Here is a 27,990-nt window from a genome sequence, read left to right on the forward strand (position 1 = left end):
AAAAACATCAAGTTTCCCAAACACTTACATCATAAAGAAGCAAAAAAATAAGAAGCATAATCTGTGGTGCTAAGACCAACTATTATTAATTTCATGTAATGTAAAGCGACAACAGAGCAAATGTCTTTAAAAGGTCATAGAACCTCTTAAAGGTCTTGTATCTATTTCAAGTCCAGACCTCTATTAGACCTCTGTTTAGTCACTGGTCCCCTATCAAAGACCACCACCCAGTGAGAACAATACTAGCAAATTAAAATAAACTCTATTATCAAAACACTCTTCTTTTTAGAAAACACAAAACTCAAGATGGCATCAAACATATGTTTCTTAGTGCTGGACCAAACCATAGGTTGTATCACCCGACGCCCACATGGTTACATCTAACATTCAAGATAATTGAATGAACAAAGAATGGTATTTGGGAAGAAAATAGGTATCTGCTTGCAAGGATTATCACAATTTAGAAAAAGATTGCCATCTTATGTGTCTTAAACGGTCTTACGTTTTTACTCACAATGGGAACAGCCCCGGCAGGTGATAAGCAGAACGGTCATAGTACCACAGATTATTAGGTTTTTTGTTCCTTTATTTATTTTGCAGAATTTGGGATACCACCTTTAGTGGAACTATTAACGCAGTTTATAAATATACATATTAAAAAGGACTCACAAGACAAAGAAACAAAACAAAAGATGGGATGGAATTGTTATACTATCGCTTTCACCCCAAAGACACAAGGTAACAAAGATACACAAGGTAGGACAGGAAAATTTGTTTCCTGCAGCTCAAAAAAACAAATCAAAAACATATCAGGCACTAATCAGTGTAACTCACATTTCTGGAATCACCAAGTTTTAATACCCATTTTAAACTTAGAACAGCTTTCCAGTCTAAGCTCACTAGGGAGTGCACTTCATAACTTAGGGGCTAGACAGCTACAGACAGTACTTCCAGAGCTGTCTAGTCTTGAGTTTCGTATGTGAAGGGATAGTTAGTAAGTTAGCCTGCGATGATGGAAGTATAAGTGCTGGAAAATATGGAATCAGAACCGCATGAAATAACTTGAAATGACTGTATAATCAGGCATGATGTGGCTAACAAGATCTTAAATTTCAAACAGGACACTATCAGAAGCCAATGTTTGCATTGTAGAGAGGTAACATGATTCAATTTTTTTGTGTCATAAAGTAGCTTAAAAGCGATATTTTAAATAATTTGAAGCCATTTCATTTGATATTGAGGGGTGCCAGCCATGAATAAGTTACAGTAATCAAAGCAATTTATGTCCTAAGACAATGTCTTTGTAGCTCTTTGATCCAAGAACCAACATGATGAGCTGGTTCTCCTCAATGTTTCAAATGACGGCTGAATGATATGGGAAATGCGTGGTGCAAAGGAGATCTTATTGTCTAATACAACTTCCAAAGAGACAGTGGAGTCATAAACCTGAATAAAGTGTGTTTTGAATTAAAGGTTGGAAGGAAATAGGCTTATTTCTTGAAAACCAAAAGCACTTCACAGAGAGAGGAGAGAAATCTGTCACAAAAGCTGGGATTTTCTCTCAAAACCTAATAAAAATAAGTTGATCACTATTTTCTATCTTCTCAATATTTCTGCTGTGCATCTCTGCAGAGCTCCAGCAGCAGCGACTTAGCTGCTCATATTGCAGTGGTTTAAACTAAGTAAGCACTGATATCAGTTAAGGCTGTGCAGTCATTATCCAGATACTCTAAAATTATATTCCCGCCATTGTAGAGGGGGGATTCGGCACTTGATACCCAGCTTTCCAAAGTGTGGTCCAGTGGCAAAGCTTCCCCCGATGTCATGTGGCACAGTCGCAATTTCTGAAAAACAAACACAGATCTTTATCTAATTTAGATGCAGAACAAATGATAAAGTCCTTTAAAAGTACTGATCCACCAAGGCTGCCCCCACCCCCCAATTTTGTGTTTATAAAGAAATAAAGCTTAGTAAATCAGATCCATATGTGTATAAAGTGAACCACTTGAAAACAAAATTTACCTTTGCAGTGGATTTATTGTTGTCGTTTTTGAGATTTGCCAGGGAAGCTGCGAAGTCTACTACTTTGCCAATACTCCACTTATTGCAGAAGAACATGGGCATGCTTCTCTCTTTGCTCTCCTTCGGTAAGAATACTTGAAAGTAAATTCTTTCTGACTGTAACAAGAAAGTAAAAAGTCAAAACTTCTACGCAACTAGGGACTGTCAATTAAAAAAAAAAATAAAGTGGAACCATGAACATAGTTTCATTTGCAAAAAAAAAAGATCTAACGGTGAACAAAATTTGTCTAGCTTTACCAAAATTACATAGGTAACACAGACTTGTCAGGCATCCAGCTAAATGGCACAGTTCTCCTTGGCTTGTCAATGTATTTTGTTATGGTCAGATTAATATTAAAGGAACAGGCCAAGCACTGTTGATGTTTGCACATCTTATCCAAAAGTCTAATTTACAAATGTTCCATAATACTGCCTTTGAATAGTATGCGCTGTGGCATGGAGAATGCAGGTTTGGTCTCACAACCAATTGTGTTGGTCAGGACTGGATGTGCCACGTAGATGATGCACTGAGGCCCAAGAAGGGAGGAAAGACGATGGCCACTACAGTGGCAGCTACAGCCTACACTGGCCAATCAGCAATGCCTTTCACGCATGACTGTTTAGGGAAGAATGGCAGAGGCAGAGACTGAGGGCGATTATGGACAAAAAAAAAAAAAATCTAGAAGTACATAACACCTGCTTTTACGGTACATTATCAAAACTAATGAAAGAGCACTTAATTTTGCTGAGTCACAAACTTTGGCTGTTGTGAAATGCTTTTGAAGGCTACACAGTGCCATATATCCAAAGAAGGAAAAGACAATAACTATGTAAGAATGTACTGGCATCTCCTCTAATGTGGCTATCTAGAGTCCAACAGGAGATGTTCCTTTCCTGTGACTGTTTTATATTTGGTGGACGTCTCAAGGCACCCAGCATTCCTGCAACACAACCAGGAACATGGAAGCCAGCAGAAAACCCCAAAATAAGAGGAAATCTGCTTTATTTTCCTCCCCAAAAGGTGCACTTTCTTTTTTACAAACAGAACAACGTTTTGAATTGCCAAAGTTGATGTAGGGCAGGTCTTAGAAAAAGGTGAGAGAAGATGGAAATGGGGGAGGTAAAAGAGGGAATGAGAGCCTAAAGAGGGGCTAATCATAAGAAAGGGACTAGAGCTGGAAAGGGGATGTGTGATAGAGGAGGGAAGATGAGGATGGTGAGGGGATGAGTGCAGATGGTAGAAAGAGGACTAAATAGTGGGGGCAAGAGGGAATGTAGGAATTCTTTGGAGGCAAAAGTAGGAAAGCTAGTAAAACATAAAAAGAAGACTAGAGTGGAGGGGACAACGAGGAATGAAGTCTAATTATAAGTAGGTAAAAAGGCATGGATGAAAAAACAGAAAACTAAAGGATCAATGTCAGAGACAGATATGTAAGGGAAGAAGGGAAAGACAGGGAGAGTAAAGAAAAAGAAACTGTATCCTGTAAAAGGACTTAGTAGAAAACTGACAAGAGAAGGGGGTAGAAACTAGGCTAAGCCAACTGGAAACATATAATGAAATGACAATAAAAAAAAGACTGGCCCCAAGGTGGAAATGCAAAAGCAAAAGCTAGCTCCCCTTGAGCCGGCTCCGATTTAAAGATCTATAAGAAACCAAACTAAACAAGTACATTAACCCCCAAATTCTATAAAAGTCATTAAAAATTGCAAATTTGAGTTCACACCCAATTTAACTGAATAGCAAGTCAATTAGTGCCAATTGGCTTAACAAGCAATTATTGGTACTAATTGGATTTAATTTAAATTTACTCACTTAGCCATGGGAGGGTCATGGGTGGATCGGGGATCAATGCCTAATTTACACGTGGGGATTTACACCAAGTTTTCAGTGGTGTAAACGGTTGTTCCTAAATGTACTTGTGATTCCCAGTTTCAAGTGCTATTCTATAAATGATGCTAACTGCCGTTTGTAGTTTTTTGCGCACCATTTATAGAATTTAGTCCTAAGTCCATAAAACACAGCTTTAAGATTCTCAGAATGAGGCCTCTTGCTGAGGCAGGAATAATACCTTCCAACTGGTAAACTCTGCTAAAGGACACCGTTCATATTTCAGCACATGAAGCCCTTTGTAAGGAGAAAGACCACTAAAACTAACCTGTGGCAGAGATTTCTCCCCCAGTGCATGTAGCTTCAGCTTCATCAGTGCAACTCTTGCTGCAGTTTCACTGGATTTGGCTCCCTTTCGTCCTCTGGCTCCTGGGCTACCTTTTTTGGATTCTAAGAAAAAGAGACGTTCAGAAAGTAATGCATCAGCACCAGCATTTTACATCAAGGGCTGGTTCTGCAGTCATGCTGTACATATTCATGAAAATCCATGCATAAACTTTGTGACTTGTTTTAATTATTCAAGAGCAGGTGTGGATTTCAACAGGTTTACTTGCAATTTACCTGCTATTTACAACCAGAAACAGTCAGAGCAGCAAGTGGTCCTCATCTGCAATGTCTTCTGTCCCAATTTCTGCTCTGACTATAAATGCTGAAGGCTTTAAGAAACAGATCAAACATAAGAAAAGCCAAGCTAAGTTAGACTAAAATCCTGTCTCTGACATTGGCAAGTCTGAGTTACAAGTACCCATCTGATCCCATAAAGTAGATCTATTTATCACCAAAAAGCTTGAAAAATCAACTCGCACACCAGGAGCACAGGACAGTGTGTTCTCTCCTCTAGGCAGATAAAGAGAGACTGCTGGTTCCGCACTCTTGTGGCACACGGGAAGGCACTCGCTCATGTGCAGTGGGGATGCTAGATGCTCTTAAAGTCAATTATGCTTTAAAAGTGCTCCGCACCAGGCGACGTGGATGATGTCACCCACTTGTGAGAATATGGCCTCTTTGTCCTTGGAGAATTCACCATTTCAACTCACTCATGATTTTATAAGCTATTGTCATATCCCCTTCCCAGCTGTCTTTTGTCCAAACTGAAGAGCCTTAATCTATTTAGAGGGAAGGTCAACAGTCGCTCAAAAGTGCATGGTTTGGAACAAGGTATCCTGGGGAATATAGGGCATCCTAATAGCAAGATTGAAATAGAGATCATAGTAGACCAGGTGTCTTCCAATAAGAGCAGACGGATTTTCAAGACTGTAAATTATCATTGTCATCTGCTGAGCAAACTGTAAATAGGAACAACATTGTTTGAAATGTCTGTATGCAAATGCTAGAAGCCTAAGAACTAGTATGGAAGAGTTAGAATATATTGCACAAAACCAAAAAATAGATATAATAGACATCTCTGAGACCTGGTTGAAGGAAGATAACCAATAAGACACTGTCATACCAGGGAACAAATTATATCGCAGTGATAGGGTAGATCAAATTGGTGGAGGGATAGCATTATACATTAAGGAGGGCCTTGAATCAAATAGACTAAAAAAATTCTGCACGACATAAAACACATCTTGGAATCCCTATGGATAGAAAATCCATGTGTACAGGGGAAAAGGATAGTGATAGGAGTGTACTACTGTCCACCTGGCCAGGATGAGCAGACCAATGCAGAAATGTTAGCAGAAATTAGGGAGGCTAACAAACTGGGTAACAGTCATAATGCGTGATTTCAATTATCCCAGTATTGACTGGGTAAATGTAACATCAGGGAATGCTAGGGAGGTAAAATTCCTTGATGAAATCAATAAATGCTTTATGGAACAGCTGGTCCAAGAATCAACCAGATGGGGAACAAATCTAGACCTAGCCCTCAGTGGCACGCATGATCTGGTGCAGGAGATAATGGTGCTAAGGCCACCTGATAACAGTGATCGTAACATGATCAGATTTGATATAATCTCTGGAGTAAGTACACACAGGAAATCTAATACAGTGGTGGAAATAAGTATTTGATCCCTTGCTGATTTTGTAAGTTTGCCCACTGACAAAGACATGAGCAGCCCATAATTGAAGGGTAGGTTATTGGTAACAGTGAGAGATAGCACATCACAAATTAAATCCGGAAAATCACATTGTGGAAAGTATATGAATTTATTTGCATTCTGCAGAGGGAAATAAGTATTTAATCCCTCTGGCAAACAAGACCTAATACTTGGTGGCAAAACCCTTGTTGGCAAGCACAGCGGTCAGACGTCTTCTGTAGTTGATGATGAGGTTTGCACACATGTCAGGAGGAATTTTGGTCCACTCCTCTTTGCAGATCATCTCTAAATCATTAAGAGTTCTGGGCTGTCGCTTGGCAACTCGCAGCTTCAGCTCCCTCCATAAGTTTTCAATGGGATTAAGGTCTGGTGACTGGCTAGGCCACTCCATGACCCTAATGTGCTTCTTCCTGAGCCACTCCTTTGTTGCCTTGGCTGTATGTTTTGGGTCATTGTCGTGCTGGAAGACCCAGCCACGACCCATTTTTAAGGCCCTGGCGGAGGGAAGGAGGTTGTCACTCAGAATTGTACGGTACATGGCCCCATCCATTCTCCCATTGATGCGGTGAAGTAGTCCTGTGCCCTTAGCAGAGAAACACCCCCAAAACATAACATTTCCACCTCCATGCTTGACAGTGGGGACGGTGTTCTTTGGGTCATAGGCAGCATTTCTCTTCCTCCAAACACGGCGAGTTGAGTTCATGCCAAAGAGCTCAATTTTTGTCTCATCTGACCACAGCACCTTCTCCCAATCACTCTCGGCATCATCCAGGTGTTCACTGGCAAACTTCAGACGGGCCGTCACATGTGCCTTCCGGAGCAGGGGGACCTTGCGGGCACTGCAGGATTGCAATCCGTTATGTCGTAATGTGTTACCAATGGTTTTCGTGGTGACAGTGGTCCCAGCTGCCTTGAGATCATTGACAAGTTCCCCCCTTGTAGTTGTAGGCTGATTTCTAACCTTCCTCATGATCAAGGATACCCCACGAGGTGAGATTTTGCGTGGAGCCCCAGATCTTTGTCGATTGACAGTCATTTTGTACTTCTTCCATTTTCTTACTATGGCACCAACAGTTGTCTCCTTCTCGCCCAGCGTCTTACTGATGGTTTTGTAGCCCATTCCAGCCTTGTGCAGGTGTATGATCTTGTCCCTGACATCCTTAGACAGCTCCTTGCTCTTGGCCATTTTGTAGAGGTTAGAGTCTGACTGATTCACTGAGTCTGTGGACAGGTGTCTTTCATACAGGTGACCATTGCCGACAGCTGTCTGTCATGCAGGTAACGAGTTGATTTGGAGCATCTACCTGGTCTGTAGGGGCCAGATCTCTTACTGGTTGGTGGGGGATCAAATACTTATTTCCCTCTGCAGAATGCAAATAAATTCATATACTTTCCACAATGTGATTTTCCGGATTTAATTTGTGATGTGCTATCTCTCACTGTTACCAATAACCTACCCTTCAATTATGGGCTGCTCATGTCTTTGTCAGTGGGCAAACTTACAAAATCAGCAAGGGATCAAATACTTATTTCCACCACTGTACATTAGCATTTAACTTTCATAATGGAGTCTATGATGAGGAGAATGGTAAAAACAAAAATTACAGAAACAGCTGCAAAGGTCAAAAATTTTAATCAGGCATGGATGCTATTCAAAAATATCATCCTGGAAGCCCAGACCAAATGTATTCCATTATTAAAAAAAAGAGGATGGAAGGCAAACAACAGCCAGCAAAGTTAAAAAGTGAGGTGAAGGAAAGTACCAGAACTAAAAGAAAATCCTTCAGAAAATGGAAGAAGGATCCTGGCTCCAAAAATCTTTTTGCATTGAGCCTCTCGGGAAACCTGGGTTCTCTTCTTCATACAAAGGCAGAGAACACAGTTAGCAGGACTATGGTTGGGCCCAATACACTGAAGACACCAAGAATGGGTGTCTTTTCCCGAGATGGTCCGGTTGACCCGGTACAACATTTGAAGCCACAGTCTTTGTGGACATAGATGGGAAGACCTCGCCGGCCAAATCAAATGACTCGATGGTGCCTGAAAAAGGGGCCAAGGCACGAAAAAAGGAGTTCCCGACCAGAGTCAGGGCCTAAAGGCAGCCCACATCAAAAAATAAAGGAAACACACAGGCACAAGAAACTAAGAAAAAATTAAGGGACTTTTTTTTTTTTTTTAGAAATAAGGTGAAAAAGCATAAGAAGAAGGTTGAAGGCATTCAAAAGCTCAATAAAACGAGACTAGTGAAGACACTGAAAAAGCACAGCCTCTCTTTACACGGAGAAAAAGAAACCGAGGGAACCGTGTTCTCGAGGCGGGCGGGAAGGCACTCGCACATGCACGGTGGAGAATTGCTCACGCTTCACAAATCTCTATTTCTTTACTTAGGCATAAAAGCCGGACCGGACGACACGGATATAAGAACATGAGAGCAGGTTGTCCTTGGTGAATATTTCTTCACTCAACATATAAACTCTGGCATTTGCTGCCAGAGAATGTAGTAAAAGCAGCTGGCTTAGCAGAGTATAAAAAAGATTTGGATAATTTCCTAAAAGAAAAGTCCATAAGCCTTTATTAAGATGAACTTGGAAAAAAACTACTACTTATTTCTAGAATAAGCCTCATAAAATCTGTTCTTTGTTCTGGGATCTTGCCAGGTACTTGGACCTGCATTGGCCATTGTTGGAAACAGGATACTGGATTAGATGGACCTTCGGTTTATCCTAATAAGAAGAGTTGTATCCCCTTAATCATTTGTTGCCCCCCGAACCTTTTCTTGTTGTAAGATGTAAATGCTGTGTAACACTTGCCTACAATCTCCTGAACAAGCTGTTTAGTGGCAGCCATACGAGGCTTTGGGCACTCCAGTTTCTCACACTTATGGTCTGACTGGTGGCGATGCCTAGAACCAATTTAACATTACACAGTACCAATTAGTCAAGAACTCACAAAACAGAAACTTACTGGTGTCCGTATCACTCTGTGAGACACTCTAAAGAACTCTGCTCACCTGAGACAAAAGGGTTTGTCACAAAAGGAACAGAAAAGCAACACCAGCTCCTTCGCATCACAGCTGTTAAATGTACACGGATGAACCGTGTGTCCTTCTAACTTCACAATTTCATTTCTTGTGCTATCCTGAAGAATTAAAAAAAAAGTGAAAGCAACAATTGCATGAATTACCAAAGCACACAGAAAAATGACTGTTTCTTCCCTATCATGTTTTATTTCATTTCATTTATTATCATTTATAAATCGCTCTTATCCAGAGCGGGATACAAAATCAACATACACAATAAAAAGAAATCATCACAATAATAATAACATATCTAAACAAATAATACAAACAGACATCACTGCGCTGTGTCCTTGCTATATTGAAGTCGTTAATTACAGTAATGATTTTTTTCCTTCACAGACAGACTGGTTGCCTTATGCTAGTTTTTTTCCCCACTTGTCCTTGATTTATCCATATGGCACATCAGGACCACTGGGTTTTATATTTCTGTTGGAGTAGTGAGATGATTTTGTCATGTTTCTGAGATCAACAATAACAAAAAAAGGGCTAGGGAGTTGGGGTGAGGAGAGGACAGACAAGTTGCCGTCTTTTTTTTTTTTTTTTTAAAGAATGCCTACAGAAACGAAACAGTGAAAATTCTTGAACGTGATTTCACATCTGAAAAATGACACTCCACTCTCTTTGTCACTTTTACAAGTGTGAACAAGCAGTTTCCTGATCATCTGAAGTCAATTCACTCCATAGATTATGATAACTTTTATAATTAGATTTTGATTTAATCTCTGCTTTTGGCTTCTTTCTGCTATCCTGTTCCTAGTGATATGGTCAGGACTCCAATGGAAAGTCCTGATGCTGGATCCAAAGTTGGCACTTCAGCAGAAAAATAAAAGTCAGCAAAGCAATCTTTCTCTAAGGGCTTTGAGGAGCTAAATAAGGAAAAAAGATACAGAATTCTCTAATCACAAGTCATCCCTTTTCAGTGAACATATTTTACCACAAAGCTCACTATTCTGCAAAATTAGGTGAGCAACTATGCCTATGCGTAAACCTCCATAACATGGCCTAGCAGTTAGAGCAGAGGGCAGAGAACCAGGTTCAGATCCTGCTTCTTCCACAAATACTCCTTGGGGCACATTTTCAAAGCACTCACTTACAAAGTTCCATAGGTCATAAACCAAGTCACTTCATTCTCATTACCTCAGTTATAAGGATTGCAAGTTGTCTCGTGCAAGGACCTGAATTTTTAACTCACCCTGCGTTGAAAAAGGGGAGTTACTGAATTTTTTAAAAAGTCCAAATCCTCTTAAGTCTGAATATCTTTCTTGTCCAGTTTTTCTCTTTTGCTGCTCTGTTGGGCAACCAGTTCTATTAGAACAGACTTTTACTGTACCATGAACCCTTTATTCAGAGTTAACCATATGTAACCATATTTTCTCCACTTTGAACCCGTCTAGCCTGGCTACTGCACTAAATGTCCTTACATTTGTTATTAAAATGCATTTAAACAGTCTACAGATTTTAAGAAGGATATTAACTTACCTCTGGACAACTGTGAGAAGCCCTGCTTCTGTGTTCAAGACTTAGGAAAAACAAAAAGGTTCACCATTAGTAAGTCGCAGCTGTGAAGCAAGGGCAAATGCAGTCGATTTAAACATTTGGAAACATTTGCTTTGATGTCCCCATGCATAGCTCCTACCCACCCCCACCCTCCTACCCTGTCAGACTGTCAAAGTAAGGCTTGGATGTCTCACTCATATATACTATCTGCTACCACATTTGCTTATTTCCGATCTGACGAAGAAGGGCAACCTTCGAAAGCTAATCAAGAAATGTATTAAGTTATGTCCAATAAAAAAGGTATCATCTTATTTTCTTTTCCATGTTTTATTTTGTTTGATTTCTACTGATAACATTTGGAAATAAAGGACAGTTATGCTTTGCCTAATATCTGTTGCTCCTTGATTCCTGCCAGAATAGTGGGATTTGCCCTCCCCTAAGGAGGGGCAGATAGAGCAGATCTGCTCATCTTCTCTATATATAGATACAGATATGCTGGTGCAACAAGGAAGCAGATCAGTATGATATTGTGCAAGCTTCCTTTTCCTGTAATTTAAAAAGTCATCATTAATACAACAAACTACTCATGCTAATACATTATCCCCCCTCCCCACTTTTTTTTTTAAACATCTATACTCTACTTGAAACACTAGGACAGATTATTCTGGACTGGTCTAGCAGAACACACGGAAAGACAGCTATCAGGTAAAGCATAATAATCAATGCGAAGAAATGCAAAGCGATGCACTTAGGGAATAGAAATCCACAGGAGACGTATGTGTTAGGCGGGGAGAGTCTGATAGGTAAGGATGGAGAGAGGGATCTTGGGGTGATAGTATCTGAGGATTTGAAGGCGACGAAACAGTGTGACAAGGCGGTGGCCGTAGCTAGAAGGTTGTTAGGCTGTATAGAGAGAGGTGTGACCAGCAGAAGAAAGGGGGTGTTGATGCCCCTATATAAGTCGTTAGTGAGGCCCCACCTGGAGTATTGTGTTCAGTTTTGGAGGCCGTATCTTGTTAAGGATGTAAAAAGAATTGAAGCGATGCAAAGAAAAGCTACAAGAATGGTATGGGATTTGCGTTACAAGACGTATGAGGAGAGACTTGCTGAACTAAATATGTATACTCTGGAGGAAAGGAGAAACAGGGGTGATATGATACAGACGTTCAAATATTTGAAAGGTATTAATCCGCAAACGAACCTTTTCCGGAGATGGGAAGGCGGTAGAACGAGAGGACATGACATGAAATGAGATTGAAGGGGGGCAGACTCAAGAAAAATGTCAGGAAGTATTTTTCCACGGAGAGAGTAGTGGATGCTTGGAATACCCTCCCACGGGAGGTGGTGGAAATGAAAACGGTAACGGAATTCAAACATGCGTGGGATAAGCATAAAGGAATCCTGTGCAGAAGGAATGGATCCTCAGGAGCTTAGTCAAGATCGGGAGGCGGGGCTGGTGGTTGGGAGGCGGGGATAGTGCTGGGCAGACTTATACGGTCTGTGCCCTGAAGAGCACAGGTACAAATCAAAGTAGGGTATACACAAAAAGTAGCACATATGAGTTATCTTGTTGGGCAGACTGGATGGACCATGCAGGTCTTTTTCTGCCGTCATCTACTATGTTACTTTCTTCTTCACCGTGCCAAACCAGGGGAAAGCATCACCCAAGCTGGATGGGTGAACACCAGGGCATGGTGTGAATTAACATGAGGAGGGAGCTAGTGAAGCTTGAGGAATGGCCTAGAATTTAGCAGCTAAGATTTAATGCTAAAAAGTACTGGGTCATGCATTTGGGCTGCAAAAGCCAGATTATGGAACATTATAGGGAGTGAAGAACAACTTCCTGAGCATGAAAGAAGATACTTGGGAGTGATCATATTTACATTATCTTAATGTGGCCGAGCAGGTAGAAATGTTGACAGTAAAAAGATGCTTGGTTGCACAGGGAGAGAAATGGCCAGCTGGAAAACGGAGGTGATAGTTCTTGGTATGATCTCATTTCAAGTACTATGTACAATTCCGGAGACAAACACCTTAAAAAGAAATAAACACAATGGAGTTGGTACGAAGGCGGCTACTAAAATGGTCAGCAGCAAAAAGCGTATGGGTACATGCTTAAAGATGTCAACATGTATACTTTGGAAGAAAGGCAGGAGGGGGGGAGACAAGATAGAGATTTTTAAATACATTACAAAAATGCACAGGAAGCGAATCCCTTTCAATTGAAAGCAAAATGTGGAATGAGGGAGCATAGGAAGAAGGTGAAAGGGGACAAACTCAGAAGTAACTTGAGAAAATATTTCTTCAGGGAAAGGGTTGATGAATTTGTGGAATGGCCTCCTGGTGGAGGTGGTAGAGATAAAAACTGTATCTGAATTCAAGAAAGCCTGGGACAAGTACACACGATCTCTAAGGGAGAAGAAGGGATAGTTAATGGAATGGATGGGCAGACTGAATAGGCCATATGGTATTTATCTACCAACATTTTCTGGTTTTTTTTTTTTTTTAGCTCTCAGCCACTAATGGCTATTGGTAAATAGCCAGGATGGATCCTTGACTATCAGGAACAATAAACCCTCCCTTTATCCAGCTCAGTAGTCATCAGCAGCAATACTTATCAATGACAGTGCTGCTATTACACCTCGACACTAGTTAGCAAATACTACAGCCCACCCAAACAACCAGATCAGTATGCCTGACCTATACCCAGGGCAGTGATAAGTGTTTAACTACCCTGAATGCTATCCGCATCAATCGGTGTTTAATTGCCCCTAAGGTAACCTGCATTTATAAGTGCTGCCCTCTCCCAGCATCTTCAATATTGACAACGTCCAGTCAAACACTGGCCTGCTTCTAATGCCATTCCAAATGTTGGCCTTTAACACTGCCGGCAAAGAGCACTGGTTCTACCTAGCATCTGTGACATTAATATGTGCTGGAACCCACCAGACATGGAGTGATGAGTTCTGGCTCAGGGATGAATATTGGCCTCAAGCTCATATGCTGTAAAAGTTCAGCACTGTTTTCTGCTAACACTGTCAGCCATGAAAAGCACTGGGCTGCACCTAATGTGAGTGACCATGAAGAGCACTAGCCCTTAACAAGCACAGACAGTCCTGATAAAAGCTTGCCAATCAAATGTTATGGTTTTAGCGTGGATAGTAATGATGCATTTTAATCTTATTCTAGTGCCAGCGGTGGTGAAGGGTGCTAGATTCGTGCAAGTAGTGCAGATTCCACAGCAGCTGTCACAGGCATCAACACACACTAGTTTCACTCTAGAGCAGGCAGCAGTGATGGAAGATGCCTCCAGCGATGAGTGCTGGTATTAAGCTAGAGTACAGAGCTGTGAAAGGCACTAGCCTACAACCATCGCAGGAAGAAGCGATGACTGCTGGCTTACCCTTAGCGCAAAGAAAAGGGAGTGTTAGCCTTACTGGAACATGATCAAAAGTGATGAACACTGTCATAACACAGCACAACCTGCACCACTACATGCTCTGCTTACAGGTCAGTCTGTAGAGAGGGACACTGGCCTACCCGCAGCATAGCTAGCCATGAAGGACACTGGTCTGCCTGCGGTGGTGCTTGCCGGTAATGCGTAATGGCACAATCAGCATTTAAAGGTACACATTTTGGCACACAGGCAACCAAATGAAAATCTCTATGGCTGACAAGTTTTTTTGCTATTTTGTACAGATAATGTTGGGTTTTGAATGGGTGTAACAAGCAAGCCAGCCAATTAGAAGGCCCTTCTGCCTCTTGCCACACAAGCATCCTGCTTCGCTTCCTAGCAGCACCAGCCTATATAAATGTGAATAGGCTTCCTGAGCCGTTACGTCTAGCTCCATCCCTGGCCGCCTTCAAATCCGGGCTAAAGGCCTACCTGTTTGATGCTGCTTTTGACTCCTAACTTGTCACTTGCTCATAACCTTTATCTTGTCTTCCTCTCTTCAATAGTCCCCTTTCCCTATGTGTCCTTCTGTCTGTCCTACCCTTATCCTTATTGGTCCTGTCTGTCCTGATTTAGATTGTAAGCTCTTTTGAGCAGGGACTGTCTTTTCTTCATGTTCAATTGTGAAGCGCTGCGTACGACTGGTAGCGCTATAGAAATGATTTATAGTAGTAGTAGTAGTGAGCCGATTTGCTCCGTTTCTACCTCCTGGGAGGAGGGCAAATCTCGCTGGTCTAGACTGGTCTGGCATGGATAAAGAGGATCATAGCCACGTTAGTACTCGCTCTCAAATGTTTGCAATGTTGGAATGGTAGTGTGGTTAGGGTGATAGTATAAATCAGATCTGCTAGAAGTAGGAAGAAAGCAGTGCAGACACACACACACACTGACAGACAACTGAGTGATGAAGCAAGGGTAAAGTTGGAATAGTCCTTCTGAAATCACAAAACAGAAAGACATTTGGATGTGCTTTATGTCCTTAGGGTAAACCAAACTATAATATATAATTCCAAATAAGACCACTGGCATACTAATGATCAAATAATAACAAACCAGGATACAAAATACCAAATATATTAAAGGACATAAGGGACTTCCTCAATTCCAAATCAACTGAGAACAGTGTATGTATATGGATATATCAAATAATGTAAAAAGTATTAAATATATCCAAAGAAACATCAGGAGAAATAACTCCCCCAAGCAGAATGCCAACCCTAAAGTAAAAGGCTATTCTTAGAGGGTGGATAAGTTTCTCAATCATTGAAAATCTCCTTGTTTTTGATGTTTAATTTTTCATTGCTGTATATAAGCACACCCAGTGCTTATATATATAGATAGATAGATAGATAGATATACACTTGTACTCACATAAACTATACACTGTGGACAGTAGAAAACTCCGTAAAAAACATTATTAACAATAGAAATGTCTATCTCCCATTTATACCATTTCTTATGTCCTAACATCTATGAAAAGCACTCATTTACAAGTACAATACTCAGTACGTCATAATAATACTCATACATATCTATAACATGTAATAAATAGCTTGTTAGCTTGTCAACTAGAATACTTCATTGAGAGCGCACTTATCTCGGGACTGTCGGGTGAGTGTATTACACCCAGCAGCCATTGTAACTTGACGCTGTTCCTCCTGATTCTTGCAGAGTTTTCTACTGTCTACAGTGTAGTTTGTGTGTGGACAAATTTCTGGAGGAAAAGTCCATAGTCTGCTATTAAGGCAGACATGGGACGCAACTGCTTGCCCTGGGATTTGCAGTATGGAATGTTGCCACAATTTGGGTTTCTGCCAGGTACTTGTGACCTGGCTTGGCCACTGTTTGGAAAACAGGATACTGGGCTAGATGGACCATTGATCTGACCCGGTATGGCTACTCTTATGTTTTTAACCAGTCTGCCCATGCAGAGGAAACAATGATACCTATGCCCGCAGCTTACCATGTCATCAGCAAAAGTCCAATGTCATAGATATCTTGAGCCTTCATTAATGTAACTACAGGAGCCATGGAGCCAGGGTTCATCATTTCCCCTTCATTTTGGTACAATGTTCATTGCCACAGCTCCTGGAGACTTTCACCACCACTGACTAGTACCCTCTCTAACACTCTCACTGCTGCCATCCTGACTCTGGCGTGCTGAGGCCTGTGCAACCAACTGCCCCACCCCCCACATCATATGAACAAGACAGGTAATTCAATGGCACATAGTTTTAAAGGCAGTAGGTGTGTATGCATTACTGAAGCTGGGGCGAGTGTGTGTTCATGTGGCTAGGGGTGATATAGGGTAGGTGGATATGCATGCTAGTATAGTGTGGATGTCTGAGGAAGCCCAGAACTGAGAAGCACAGCCAGAAGAAAAAAATCAGGCCCCATCAGCCAAAAATAAACAGTGCGTTTCCCCTTCTCTCCCAATTTCACAGCATTGGGTGTGGTTACATAGAAGCAATTTTCAAAAGCTAGAAACACCACCGTCTCCTCAAGAATAAAATAAATATTGCACAAATAAGTGGCACTGTAATGGTTCTGCTTTTAAACTAGGATAGTTCAGTTCTATTTTGCAACCATAGACGTAACCATCCACAGGATATAATTTAATAACCTTTAAATGCAGCCCTTGCAACAGGAGCTTATTACTAAAAGCCACAAAGAAAGCAGAGCTCCAGAAAATTAAATGTAACCAAGGCTCACATCCTAAAAATGCCTCTAAGAGTACAACATCCATATACCATGTTTGGAATTTATTCTAAATAGAAGACATTTTTAAGGTAGATGTTTTACCTAATGTTGGTACATATTACTGTTAATGAATCAAAGCTAAAACACTAACAAAATCTTATAAAGTATTAAGAGCTGCTGCTATCACCGCAAAATCCTACTTCAAATTAATCTCACAGGGCAGCCACATTATTGTAAATGAAATAAAGCAAATAAATACTAAGGGGTCCCTTTACCAAGCTGCGGTAAAAAGAGCCCTGCACTAGCAGTGGGGGCCATTTTTGCCACACACTGAGGCCCTTTTTATCGCAGTGGGTAAAAAGGCCGAAAAAAGAAATGGCAATGTGGTAAGATTTAATTTGGCTCTCTCTCATTAGCTTAAAAGAGGACTGCAAAAACCGCAGTGGAAAACAACTCTAAAGTGAAAAATAAATAGAGAAAAAACAGTCACTCTCAGTAGCAAACAAAAAATATAAACTTGAGTAAGGGCAACTTTTGAGTTTATATTTTTTATTTGCTACTAAGAGTGACTGTTTTTTTCTGCAGTGGCTTTTTCTCTATTTATTTTTCACTTTAGAATTGTTTTCCACTTCAGTTTTTGCAGTCCTCTTTTAAGCTAATGAGAGATAGCCCCGTTGGGGTTGGATATTGTAAAAGTCTATGACTTTCCCCAAGGCAGTTGAGGCTTAATTATTTAAGTATACAGTGGTGGAAATAAGTATTTGATCCCTTGCTGATTTTGTAAGTTTGCCCACTGACAAAGACATGAGCAGCCCATAATTGAAGGGTAGGTTATTGGTAACAGTGAGAGATAGCACATCACAAATTAAATCCGGAAAATCACATTGTGGAAAGTATATGAATTTATTTGCATTCTGCAGAGGGAAATAAGTATTTGATCCCCCACCAACCAGTAAGAGATCTGGCCCCTACAGACCAGGTAGATGCTCCAAATCAACTCGTTACCTGCATGACAGACAGCTGTCGGCAATGGTCACCTGTATGAAAGACACCTGTCCACAGACTCAGTGAATCAGTCAGACTCTAACCTCTACAAAATGGCCAAGAGCAAGGAGCTGTCTAAGGATGTCAGGGACAAGATCATACACCTGCACAAGGCTGGAATGGGCTACAAAACCATCAGTAAGACGCTGGGCGAGAAGGAGACAACTGTTGGTGCCATAGTAAGAAAATGGAAGAAGTACAAAATGACTGTCAATCGACAAAGATCTGGGGCTCTACGCAAAATCTCACCTTGTGGGGTATCCTTGATCATGAGGAAGGTTAGAAATCAGCCTACAACTACAAGGGGGGAACTTGTCAATGATCTCAAGGCAGCTGGGACCACTGTCACCACGAAAACCATTGGTAACACATTACGACATAACGGATTGCAATCCTGCAGTGCCCGCAAGGTCCCCCTGCTCCGGAAGGCACATGTGACGGCCCGTCTGAAGTTTGCCAGTGAACACCTGGATGATGCCGAGAGTGATTGGGAGAAGGTGCTGTGGTCAGATGAGACAAAAATTGAGCTCTTTGGCATGAACTCAACTCGCCGTGTTTGGAGGAAGAGAAATGCTGCCTATGACCCAAAGAACACCGTCCCCACTGTCAAGCATGGAGGTGGAAATGTTATGTTTTGGGGGTGTTTCTCTGCTAAGGGCACAGGACTACTTCACAGCATCAATGGGAGAATGGATGGGGCCATGTACCGTACAATTCTGAGTGACAACCTCCTTCCCTCCGCCAGGGCCTTAAAAATGGGTCGTGGCTGGGTCTTCCAGCACGACAATGACCCAAAACATACAGCCAAGGCAACAAAGGAGTGGCTCAGGAAGAAGCACATTAGGGTCATGGAGTGGCCTAGCCAGTCACCAGACCTTAATCCCATTGAAAACTTATGGAGGGAGCTGAAGCTGCGAGTTGCCAAGCGACAGCCCAGAACTCTTAATGATTTAGAGATGATCTGCAAAGAGGAGTGGACCAAAATTCCTCCTGACATGTGTGCAAACCTCATCATCAACTACAGAAGACGTCTGACCGCTGTGCTTGCCAACAAGGGTTTTGCCACCAAGTATTAGGTCTTGTTTGCCAGAGGGATTAAATACTTATTTCCCTCTGCAGAATGCAAATAAATTCATATACTTTCCACAATGTGATTTTCCGGATTTAATTTGTGATGTGCTATCTCTCACTGTTACCAATAACCTACCCTTCAATTATGGGCTGCTCATGTCTTTGTCAGTGGGCAAACTTACAAAATCAGCAAGGGATCAAATACTTATTTCCACCACTGTATATGCTATTAGACAAGGTTGCCTTTCTCAACCTTTCAGAGCAAGATATATATTTTTATAGTACTGAATATTAGCACATGGCCGTTACTGGAAAAATATCCGTTTTACTGCTGTGGTAAAAATGGCCATAGCGCTTGGGGGAAACTCAAGCAAGGGAGCGCTAAGGCCAGTTTTTGCTGCAGCACAGTAGAAGGATCCCCTTAATTCTCTCCCCCTCCCCCATATACCTTAACCCTATGAGAAGCATCATAATACATACATTAACTTTAGTACACTGAAACTTTGATCCACAATGCAATATTTCTTCTTACCAAAATATTCCTGAACAGTAACTGCACACAAATGGAAGAAAATCTGAAATGAAAAGGCAGATTTTATCATTTTTCAACATTTAAGGCAGAATCACTTAAATATTTTTTTAAGCATTGGTTCCTGAGCTGGGGTTCTGGACCTAGTGTTCTCAACTACAAGCTTCAATGGTCACAACCACTTAGTTTTCCAGTAACCACCTGTAAATAATTCTATTCTTGGATCAAGAATAACAAAATAGAAACAATATTAGCTGCAGACATCCCAAAAACTAGGCCTGCTTGTGTCCCTCAGCCAGTGTTCAGAAATCCTAAACTGATGGTCATTCAATGGTACAAAGATGGTCCCTGAATAATTTAATATAATAGTACCTTTACAGCCATAGACCATTTTATTTTTGCTAAGTGGTTTTCCAACAGAAATATGAATAAACTTTTAAGTTCTACCCACATACCTGGGCTCCCTTAGCTGTGAACCCCCACTAACCCACCCTACAAGCTTCCTCATACTTATCTTTAATACCTTCTTCTATCTTCATTGCCAGTCATTTAAAAAAAAAAATGGTACCCGTTCAGTTTAAGTCAGTGACTTCAGTTGAAACCCGATGTCATTTTTAATGGTCAGCACTGAAAATGGTGGGACAAGATTGTGGATTTAACTCATGCCTTTTTTCAGTTATCATGCAAAGCAAGCCCCATTCAGGTACGGTAGGTATTTTCCCTCTCCCCAGAGCTTACAATCTAACCCCCTTGTTTACAAAGATGTGCTAGCAGCTGGCGGTGCTGTAATGCCGACATAGCCCAATCACTTTAAATGGGCTGTGTCAGCATTGCTGCGCAGCTTTGTAAACAGGGGAGGTAAGTTTGAACCTGAGGAAATGGAGGGTTAATGACATACCCAAGACCAGGAGCTGCAGCGTGATTTGAAGTCTTGTTTCCCTGATTCTTGGCCAAACACAATACAAATTACCTCTTCCTGGAGTGCCTGCTCAACATTGGGGGTGCTCAGCATCTACTGAGCTGGCTGCTATGCTTTAGGCTACTCCTATGTGTGTGTGTGGGGGGGGGGGGGGGGGGCAGCAAGTCAGCTTTTCTTCAGTTTGACATAATGAATACACAAGGCCATTTTCTAACAATGGATCTCTTAGGCATGATTATGGTGATCCTGAAAACCCAATTAGCTAGATATGCCTCTAGGGGAGGCTTGGAGACCACTGTATTAAGAGCTCGGTGGGGGCTCTCTGCTCCTAGCACAGATGTATTAAGAGCTCGGTGGGGGCTCTCTGCTCCTAGCACAGAGTCCATCTTGTTCAGGAATCCCAAAACTGGACTACAATAATTTTCTAATATAATAGTTATAGATGCGAGTTAGACTTAACTTTCAATCGCTAACCAAAATTAGGGACGTTACTAATGTTTTTAAAGACCATCCATTTTTCCTCCTGTTTTTCAGGGCATTTTAAAACTCTCAATAATTTACACATTTATTTTGCGTTATCTTATTTTTAATACGTGCATTTTTTTTACTTTTTTTACTTATGTACTATTACATTGGAAACTATGGGAAGTATATTTTGACAAAAAGAGAGCATGAGACCAAGCCATTTACACATACTATAAATGCATATGTCTAGGCTTGATCTATTTATGGTTCCTGGGAGGAGTAGACTAGTGGTTGGTGCAGTGGACTCTGATCCTGGCGAACTGAGTTCGATTCCCACTGCAGCTCCTTGTGACTCTGGGCAAGTCACTTAACCCTCCATTGCCCCTGGTACAAAAATAAGTACCTGAATATGTAAACCGCTTTCAATGTAGTTGCAAAATCCACAGAAAGGCAGTATATCAAGTCCCAATTCCATTCCATATTTACCACTGTATTTGTGCATTTGCTATTTGTTTTCCTTGTTTATGTTGGTTCCATTCCTGTAAACTCCATCATTCTTTCTGCTCATCAAAATGCCTGTCCAAGCTAAACAGTGGAACTGGATTCTAGACACTTGGCTCTCATACTTCAACACTTTTTGTGTGTTTGGATCCATTGATGCTGTTAAAATAGGCCTGCAGGCCTATCATGGTAGCTCTATACAATCTATTTCTCTGAGGCCCATTCCTCTTTCAGCTCTAGAATTTTAACCTTTTTAGTTTGTGTCCAGTGTGAACGAAAAATTATGTTCTTACCTGATAATTTTCTTTCCTTTAGTCATACCAGACCAGTCCAGACTAATGGGTTATGTCCATCCACCAGCAAAAGGAAACAGAGAAAGTAGTTCCAAGCAATTTGTCTCTTATGGGTACCGTGACGCCTGGAATGTTAAGTATTTCGAATAGCCAAGCAACAATGCTCTGAATCTCTAGAAGAAAATACAGGACACATCAGACATGCAAGCCCTTTGAGCCAAGGTGTAGGACTCCGCAGGTCCTGCGTGGCCGTGGGCAACTGCAAACCTGCCCATCGAGATTGAGCACAAGGCAACACGCCATTCCGAGTTTGACCCAAGCATGCCCATACCTACCCCCGAATTTGGGGAAGGAACTCAGTGTCCCAGCAGAAACCAGAGTCATACAGAGCTGGCACAACAAGTGATCCATGTCGCAAGGTCCAATTCCAGAGCAGATGCCCCCCAGCAAGGCCAAGAGCCAAGTGAGAGAACCACGGCGGCCAATGCAGGAACAAGAGAAAAGTCTCCTTCCCCCGAGAAAGCTCGAGAGAGCACCAGCGCTAAGTCCAACATGTGCACAGAGCCTGCCAAAAATCACAGAAAAAGAAAAAGCTACCACTATGAGGAAAACAAGCGCACCATGACCCCCAATAAAAACAGGCAGAAAGCAAGGGGAAAAAGAAATGGAAAGTGTGCTGAGAATTCTGTTTGGGGTTTTTTTTTTTCAACATCTAAAATAAGCGGGCTCTCCTGAAGGAACAGAAAGAAATCATAGCTCACTTCAGAGGCAGAGTAAACCCAGAAATACTTGCCTCCACCGAAGACAAGAAGCCCCACAGGGCAAATAAAGGTGCTCCATGCCACAAGCAACCATCGCCCCAATAGACAGACCACCAGGGAAAGTAAGTGAGGGGAGGGAACCGGAACCAGAACCACTGGATATCACCCTAGCTGGCAGATGAAGGACCCAGGACCACTGAGTACCATCTTAAACCCAAACACGGGTTACCAGCACACCCCTGCACCACTGTCACCCAGAAGAAGCTGGGACAGGCGCTAACTGCCAGCCATTCAGAGAAGCTGCACCATCTGCTAGGAGACAGAGAAAATACTGAACATTCCAGGCTGCACGATACCCTTAAAGAGCGAACTACTTTCTCTGTCTCCTTCCGCTGGTGGATGGACAACATAACACATTAGTCTGGACTGGTCTGATATAGGTGACAAGGAAGTAAGTATATCATGCCAGAGATGTTACCCACCCATCTGCCTGCTATTCTGCAGAGTAGTGGAGCAGTTGCTTGGCCTTCAATTTGTTGGGACCAAGAAGAAAGAAGCTTGAGGCGGTATATATCCTATCGACTGATTTCGCCTAAAAGAATCACAGACACAGGGGCCCATGCAGAAATCTTTGCGGTAGAGTCTGCATTCTATCGCAAAGTAACCACACACAGAAAACAAAATTACTGCAGTATGCAATAGTCAACGATCATACAAATCACAGCAGTAATCTGCAGCTTATCAATAAACATCAACCTTCCTGTCAGTGCCTGAGCAGCGATCAGCTCAAGTACAGACAGGAAAGTTGACAGTGAAGCAAAAAAACTAAACACTACTGACACCTCTAGTAGCTGGCCACACTCCCTGTCTCCAACCTGACACATTCCTCCCGCCCCGGTCCCCTAAGAGTAAAAAATAAAATACTTCTCTCATTGTTGAGTGGGCGCCCCACCTCAACCCCTCTGATCCTGGGATGTATCAGGCAGGACCAATCTATCATCATCCCAACTGTGTGGGCAGGGAGAACCATTTTAAAGAGGGCGACAGTAGGAACAAGTGAGTATCGCTCCTGACTCTTTTGAAACACAAGTCCAGGGGGGACACAAGGAGGTTTAAGGAAGGGTTTTGAGGGGGAGTCATTAGTTATCCAGGATAGTTTTTTTTAATTGGAGAGGGGTATCTGGGGAGGAGGGAGGGAGTCCATTAGACTACTAGGGCATTTGTGCAGGACAGGGGGCAGGAGGGCCCACTTGACCACCAAAGAAGTATTTTTTTTTCCTGTTGGGGAATGAGGGAGGGGAGGGTGTCGCGTCAGGTCAGGTTAGGGAAAGGGAGTTGAACAGGTAGATGTGAACCGTCTGTTTACGCTTTTCAAAAATACTAGGACTAAGGGGCATGTGATGAAGCTACAATGTAGTAAATTTAAAACGAATCGGAGAAAGGTTTTCTTCACTCAACGTGTAATTAAACTCTGGAATTTGTTGCCAGAGAATGTGGTAAAGGCGGTTAGATTAGCGGACTTAAAAAAAAGGTTTGGACGGCTTCCTAAAGGAAAAGTCCTTAGACCGTTATTAAATAGACTTGGGGAAAATCCACTATTTCTGGGATACGCAGTATAAAATGTTTTGTACGTTTTTGGGATCATGCCAGGTATTTGTGACCTGGATTGGCCACTGTTGGAAACAGGATGCTAGGCTTGATGTACCTTTGGTCTTTCCCAGTATGGCAATACTTATGTACTTATGGAGGTTGTTAGACTTGGGGTAAGGTGGTTGAGTTGGAGTGAGAGAGCGGGTGTGACTAAACACCCACTCCTCTCAACCAATCCTTCTACACTGTCCTGGATCTGGCACAACGCACAGGTAAACTTTTTTTTAGTATGGCTGCAGAATAGTAAACGACTGCAGTAACACACATTTTACATTATTGCCATACTAGGAAAGAGCAAAGGTCCATCAAGGCCAGCCTCCTGTCTGACGTAAGGGTTTCCACGCGAGTTAACACCCATACTGAAACACTTCCTGTATTGCTATTCCAAGCTAATACTAACTCTACAGCTTTCCTTGAATGCTGTACAGCCTCAGAATCAGGGCTGTGGAGTCAGTACACCAAACCATCAACACCAACTCCTCTATTTTTCTACTGTTCAACTCCGACTGAGCTGGGGGTTTAAGTTAGGCTTCAACTTTTTTGTTCTGGATCTAAAGTACTGGTAAATATAACAAAGACAAATATTATCTGAGTACAAAATTATAGATTTAACATGAACATGTGTTATAATTTTTAAAAATTTTGACGCTGGAGTCAGAGTCAGTACATTTTTACTGACTCCACCCAAAATTGCTTCCAACTCCAACTCCCAATCAACAGCCCTACTCAGAACTGAAACACTACCTGGTAGTGTAGGGGTGTAGTTGGGGCAGGGGCAGGGGCAGGAGCAGTCCCTCGTTACTCCTGCCCATTCCAGCTCTGCTCTCAAAATGGCTGCCAGAACTAAGGCATCGCTTCTGCTCCAACTACACTACTAAACAACCAGGAATTGTAAGTTACTCAGGGGGAGGAAATACTTTTTGTATTTTTTTTTTTTTTTTAACTGTGATGGCAAGTAATGCAGCTATTATCTTGCACATTAGTTTAGATGGTAAAAGTGCTCAAAATAAATGCTTTTGCTTTAAAATTTTAGCTGTAAATTTGTGACGATAAGCCCATTTGGAATTAGCCTATGGAGTTATGACGTTAGCTGTTATTCCAAGTGTAACTCAAAGTCAGTCACTATAAACATAGTAGATGACGGCAGAAAAAGACCTGCACGGTCCATCCAGTCTGCCCAAGAAGATAAATTCATGTGCGCTACTTTTTTATTTGTACTGTCCTCTTCAGTGCACAGGCCGTATAAGTCTGGCCAGCCCTATCCCCGCCTCCCAACCACCAACCCCGCCTCCCAACCACCAGCTCTGGCACAGACCCTATAAGTCTGCCCAGCACTATCCCTGCCTCCCATCACCGGCTTTTACTTTCAGTTGTTATTAGCTGCGATCCATGTGTGCAGAGGCTATTTTGCTTGGAGGTAAAATATGGTCTTTATTTTAATTATTATATTCTGGCTTACAGACTGTGAGTTTAGCAGAGGGATGCAGACTGCCCCCACTGGTTCACATTCACGCACCCAAACTTGAATTTTCGGTTTTGGCGATGAGTTTCAGCTGCAGTTTCAGTTTTGGCCAAAAGCTTTCAGACAGGTGCTGTGGCAGTTTCAGTTAAAACTGAAAAAAGTTTCCATCAGCGTCTATGCCAGGGCCTGAAGAGAAATCCCTTCCCCCTAGAGTAAACCTTGGCAAAGAATGTGCAGACTCAGCATGATTAAGGTAGAGGACCAAGAATAAATAAGTGTTCTGTGGGGGCCCTGAAGTGTGAATCCTGCAAGAGATCACATCACCTTACATTTGTTTTTACTTATTAATGTTTAGTAATGAGCAGATCTCTTGGAGGACAAGAAGAGAAGGGTGTGAAAGAACAGGGCCATATATACACAAGTTAAAAAAAAAAAAAACCTATACAAAGCTTGTTTCTGCATAAAATAAAGTCTGGGATATATTATCCTGAATAAATTTGCCCATCTAAAATGACATCACCACCACCTAGTGATTATCATCATAACACAAGCAGATGTCTTTCTTCTATGTTTGTACAGCGCTGCGTATGCCTTGTAGCGCTATAGAAATGCTAAATAGTAGTAGTAGTAGTAGTTTAAGCAGTTACCATAGTTTTCAGTCAGGAGAATCTGATCCATATTAAAAATTTGTATCTTGAGAAACATTATGATTCTCATAGACTGAAGCGTAGAATGTGTTGAAGAAATTGTGAGAAACAGGCTGGGCCTGATCAGATTGTAAAACCTCACGATAGTACTCGCCATTAAACTTTGCACCAGGGTCAATGAAGAAAAGCATTGTGCATCCCATTTTGGACACTCCCAGCGGAGACCATGACTGATTTGTTGCTCAACTAATTTGACAAATGAATTTGTGAGTTTAGGTGCATCCTTGTGACCAGCATTTCTCAGCCAACAGTGTTTCTAATCATCCACAGTGATTTTGACCTATGGTGTCTTAAGTGGAGGTGTGCGCAACATCTAACCATGTATGACAGTCCAAGCAATTCCTTCACAAGTTCCCCTCACATGATGTTGATTTCATCTAGGTGGCTCAAACATGAAAATTTTCTCAACACCCAAAATGACCAACTTCACGCACAGACTGCAGTAAAGAATTGCGATATTGCTGCTACTGCTGTCTTCTGCGTACATACTTAACATTCAACAAATCAGTCATGGTCTCCGCTGGAGTGTCCAAAATGGGATGCACAATGCTTTTCTTCATTGACCCAGGTGCAAAGTTTAATGGTGAGTACTATCGTGAAGTTTTACAATCACAGAAACTACTGGCAACACTTATATGTTTCAGCAAGACAGCGCAGCTGCTCATCGCGCTCATAAAATCATCCTGCACAGAATGAGTCCAGATTTCATTTCACTGGACTTGTAGCCCTTAACACCTGAACCCTGGGGTCTTACTCAGTAGTGTGTTTATGAAAGGTTGATTTGCGACACTTTTGAGTTGAAACAGCATCTGGCCGAGGGGTAGGCCAACTCGAGTCATGCTGTCATTAATGCTGCAGTTGATCAGTGGACAAAAAGACTCCAAGACAGTAACATAGTAGATGATGGCAGAAAAAGACCTGCACAGTCCATCCAGTCTGCCCAACAAGATAAACTCATCATATGTGCTACTTTTTGTGTATATCTTACCTTGATTTGTAACTGTCATTTTCAGGGCACAGACTGTACAAGTCTGCCCAGCACTATCCCCTCCTCCCAACCACCAGCCCCGCCACCCAATCTGGCTAAGCTCCTGAGGATCCATTTCTTCTGAACAGGATTCCTTTATGTTTCCCACGCATGTTTGACATGCCAGGCCATGTTGAGCATTTGCTGTAGGCTTACTGCAAATTTAATCAGGATACTATATCCCAGATTTCATTGAAATTTGTCAAGTTTTGCAGAAAACAAGTTTGTATAGTTTTTTTTTTTTTTAACACAGTGTATATATATCCTAAATATTTTTTCATTGGTACAAAATAAAAGAAAACCTTTAATACACAGGTGTAACCCTGACATTAACAAACTACCAAAAGAGTCTAGCCTGGATGGAGTAGGAAGGGAATGCCAAATCAAAACAAACGCAACGAACTGCGGGAAACATAAATGAACAGAAATGAGAGATGGCGCCTCTCCTACAGGCCTGGTGCGTTATATAAAAACAGTCACTAGCCTGCAGAATCTTGGCGCTTTAAAGCCACGTTGAATACCCGCCATTACCTAGTTGCCCGCATTGCTTTACTCCACAGTGCTGCCCCACATCCAGTTCCGCCATCGCCCAGCTTCGGAGCCTACGCAATAAATAACAACAACCCCACCACGCTTGCGCACACACAGTCAGTTACACGCGCCTTTACTTTGAACTCTTCGCAAGGGGAAACCATTAGAAAAGTCTTTCTTATAGCCGGAAAAATATTGCACGTAATATAGTTGTACTTCTACGTTAATAGTTTTATAGCTTTTACCACTTAGTGATGTCATGTCATCACAAAGCGACAAGCACAGGAGGAGAAAGCTTCCTGCTCAGTT

The 27,990-nt window shown here is 41.9% G+C and overlaps 1 protein-coding gene across 3 annotated transcripts; it reads right to left on the reverse strand.

The window, feature by feature from the left end:
* Window positions 1–27,990, reverse strand: ZFAND1 (zinc finger AN1-type containing 1). 3 transcript variants are annotated; one of them, XM_030215973.1, is made up of 8 exons: window positions 27,927–27,990; window positions 19,369–19,411; window positions 10,550–10,589; window positions 9,002–9,129; window positions 8,802–8,893; window positions 4,218–4,339; window positions 2,023–2,178; window positions 1–1,844 (listed from the first exon to the last, which is right to left on the reverse strand). In XM_030215973.1, the coding sequence occupies exons 1-8, from the start codon at window positions 27,940–27,942 to the stop codon at window positions 1,674–1,676; spliced, it is 768 nt and encodes a 255-aa protein (XP_030071833.1). In that variant the 5' UTR covers window positions 27,943–27,990; the 3' UTR covers window positions 1–1,673. The 3 variants fall into 3 exon arrangements, with proteins under 3 accessions (XP_030071833.1, XP_030071823.1, XP_030071841.1); XM_030215963.1 differs by lacking the exon at window positions 27,927–27,990 and adding an exon at window positions 27,682–27,747; XM_030215981.1 differs by lacking the exons at window positions 19,369–19,411; window positions 27,927–27,990 and adding an exon at window positions 27,682–27,733.

This window comes from Microcaecilia unicolor, chromosome 1, assembly GCF_901765095.1.
Source record: "Microcaecilia unicolor chromosome 1, aMicUni1.1, whole genome shotgun sequence".
Classification (NCBI taxonomy): Eukaryota; Metazoa; Chordata; class Amphibia; order Gymnophiona; family Siphonopidae; genus Microcaecilia; species Microcaecilia unicolor.

Excerpts from the sequence above, each read along its gene's own strand:
- ZFAND1 (XM_030215963.1), bottom strand. The coding sequence starts at position 27,736 with ATGGCGGAACTGGATGTGGGGCAGCACTGTGGAGTAAAGCAATGCGGG. Across the intron at positions 19,412-27,681 it reads AAAGCAATGCGGGCAACTAG|ATTTTCTTCCATTTGTGTGC; the intron begins GTAATGGCGGGT and ends TTTTCATTTCAG. Across the intron at positions 1,845-2,022 it reads ACAATAAATCCACTGCAAAG|AAATTGCGACTGTGCCACAT; the intron begins GTAAATTTTGTT and ends TTTGTTTTTCAG.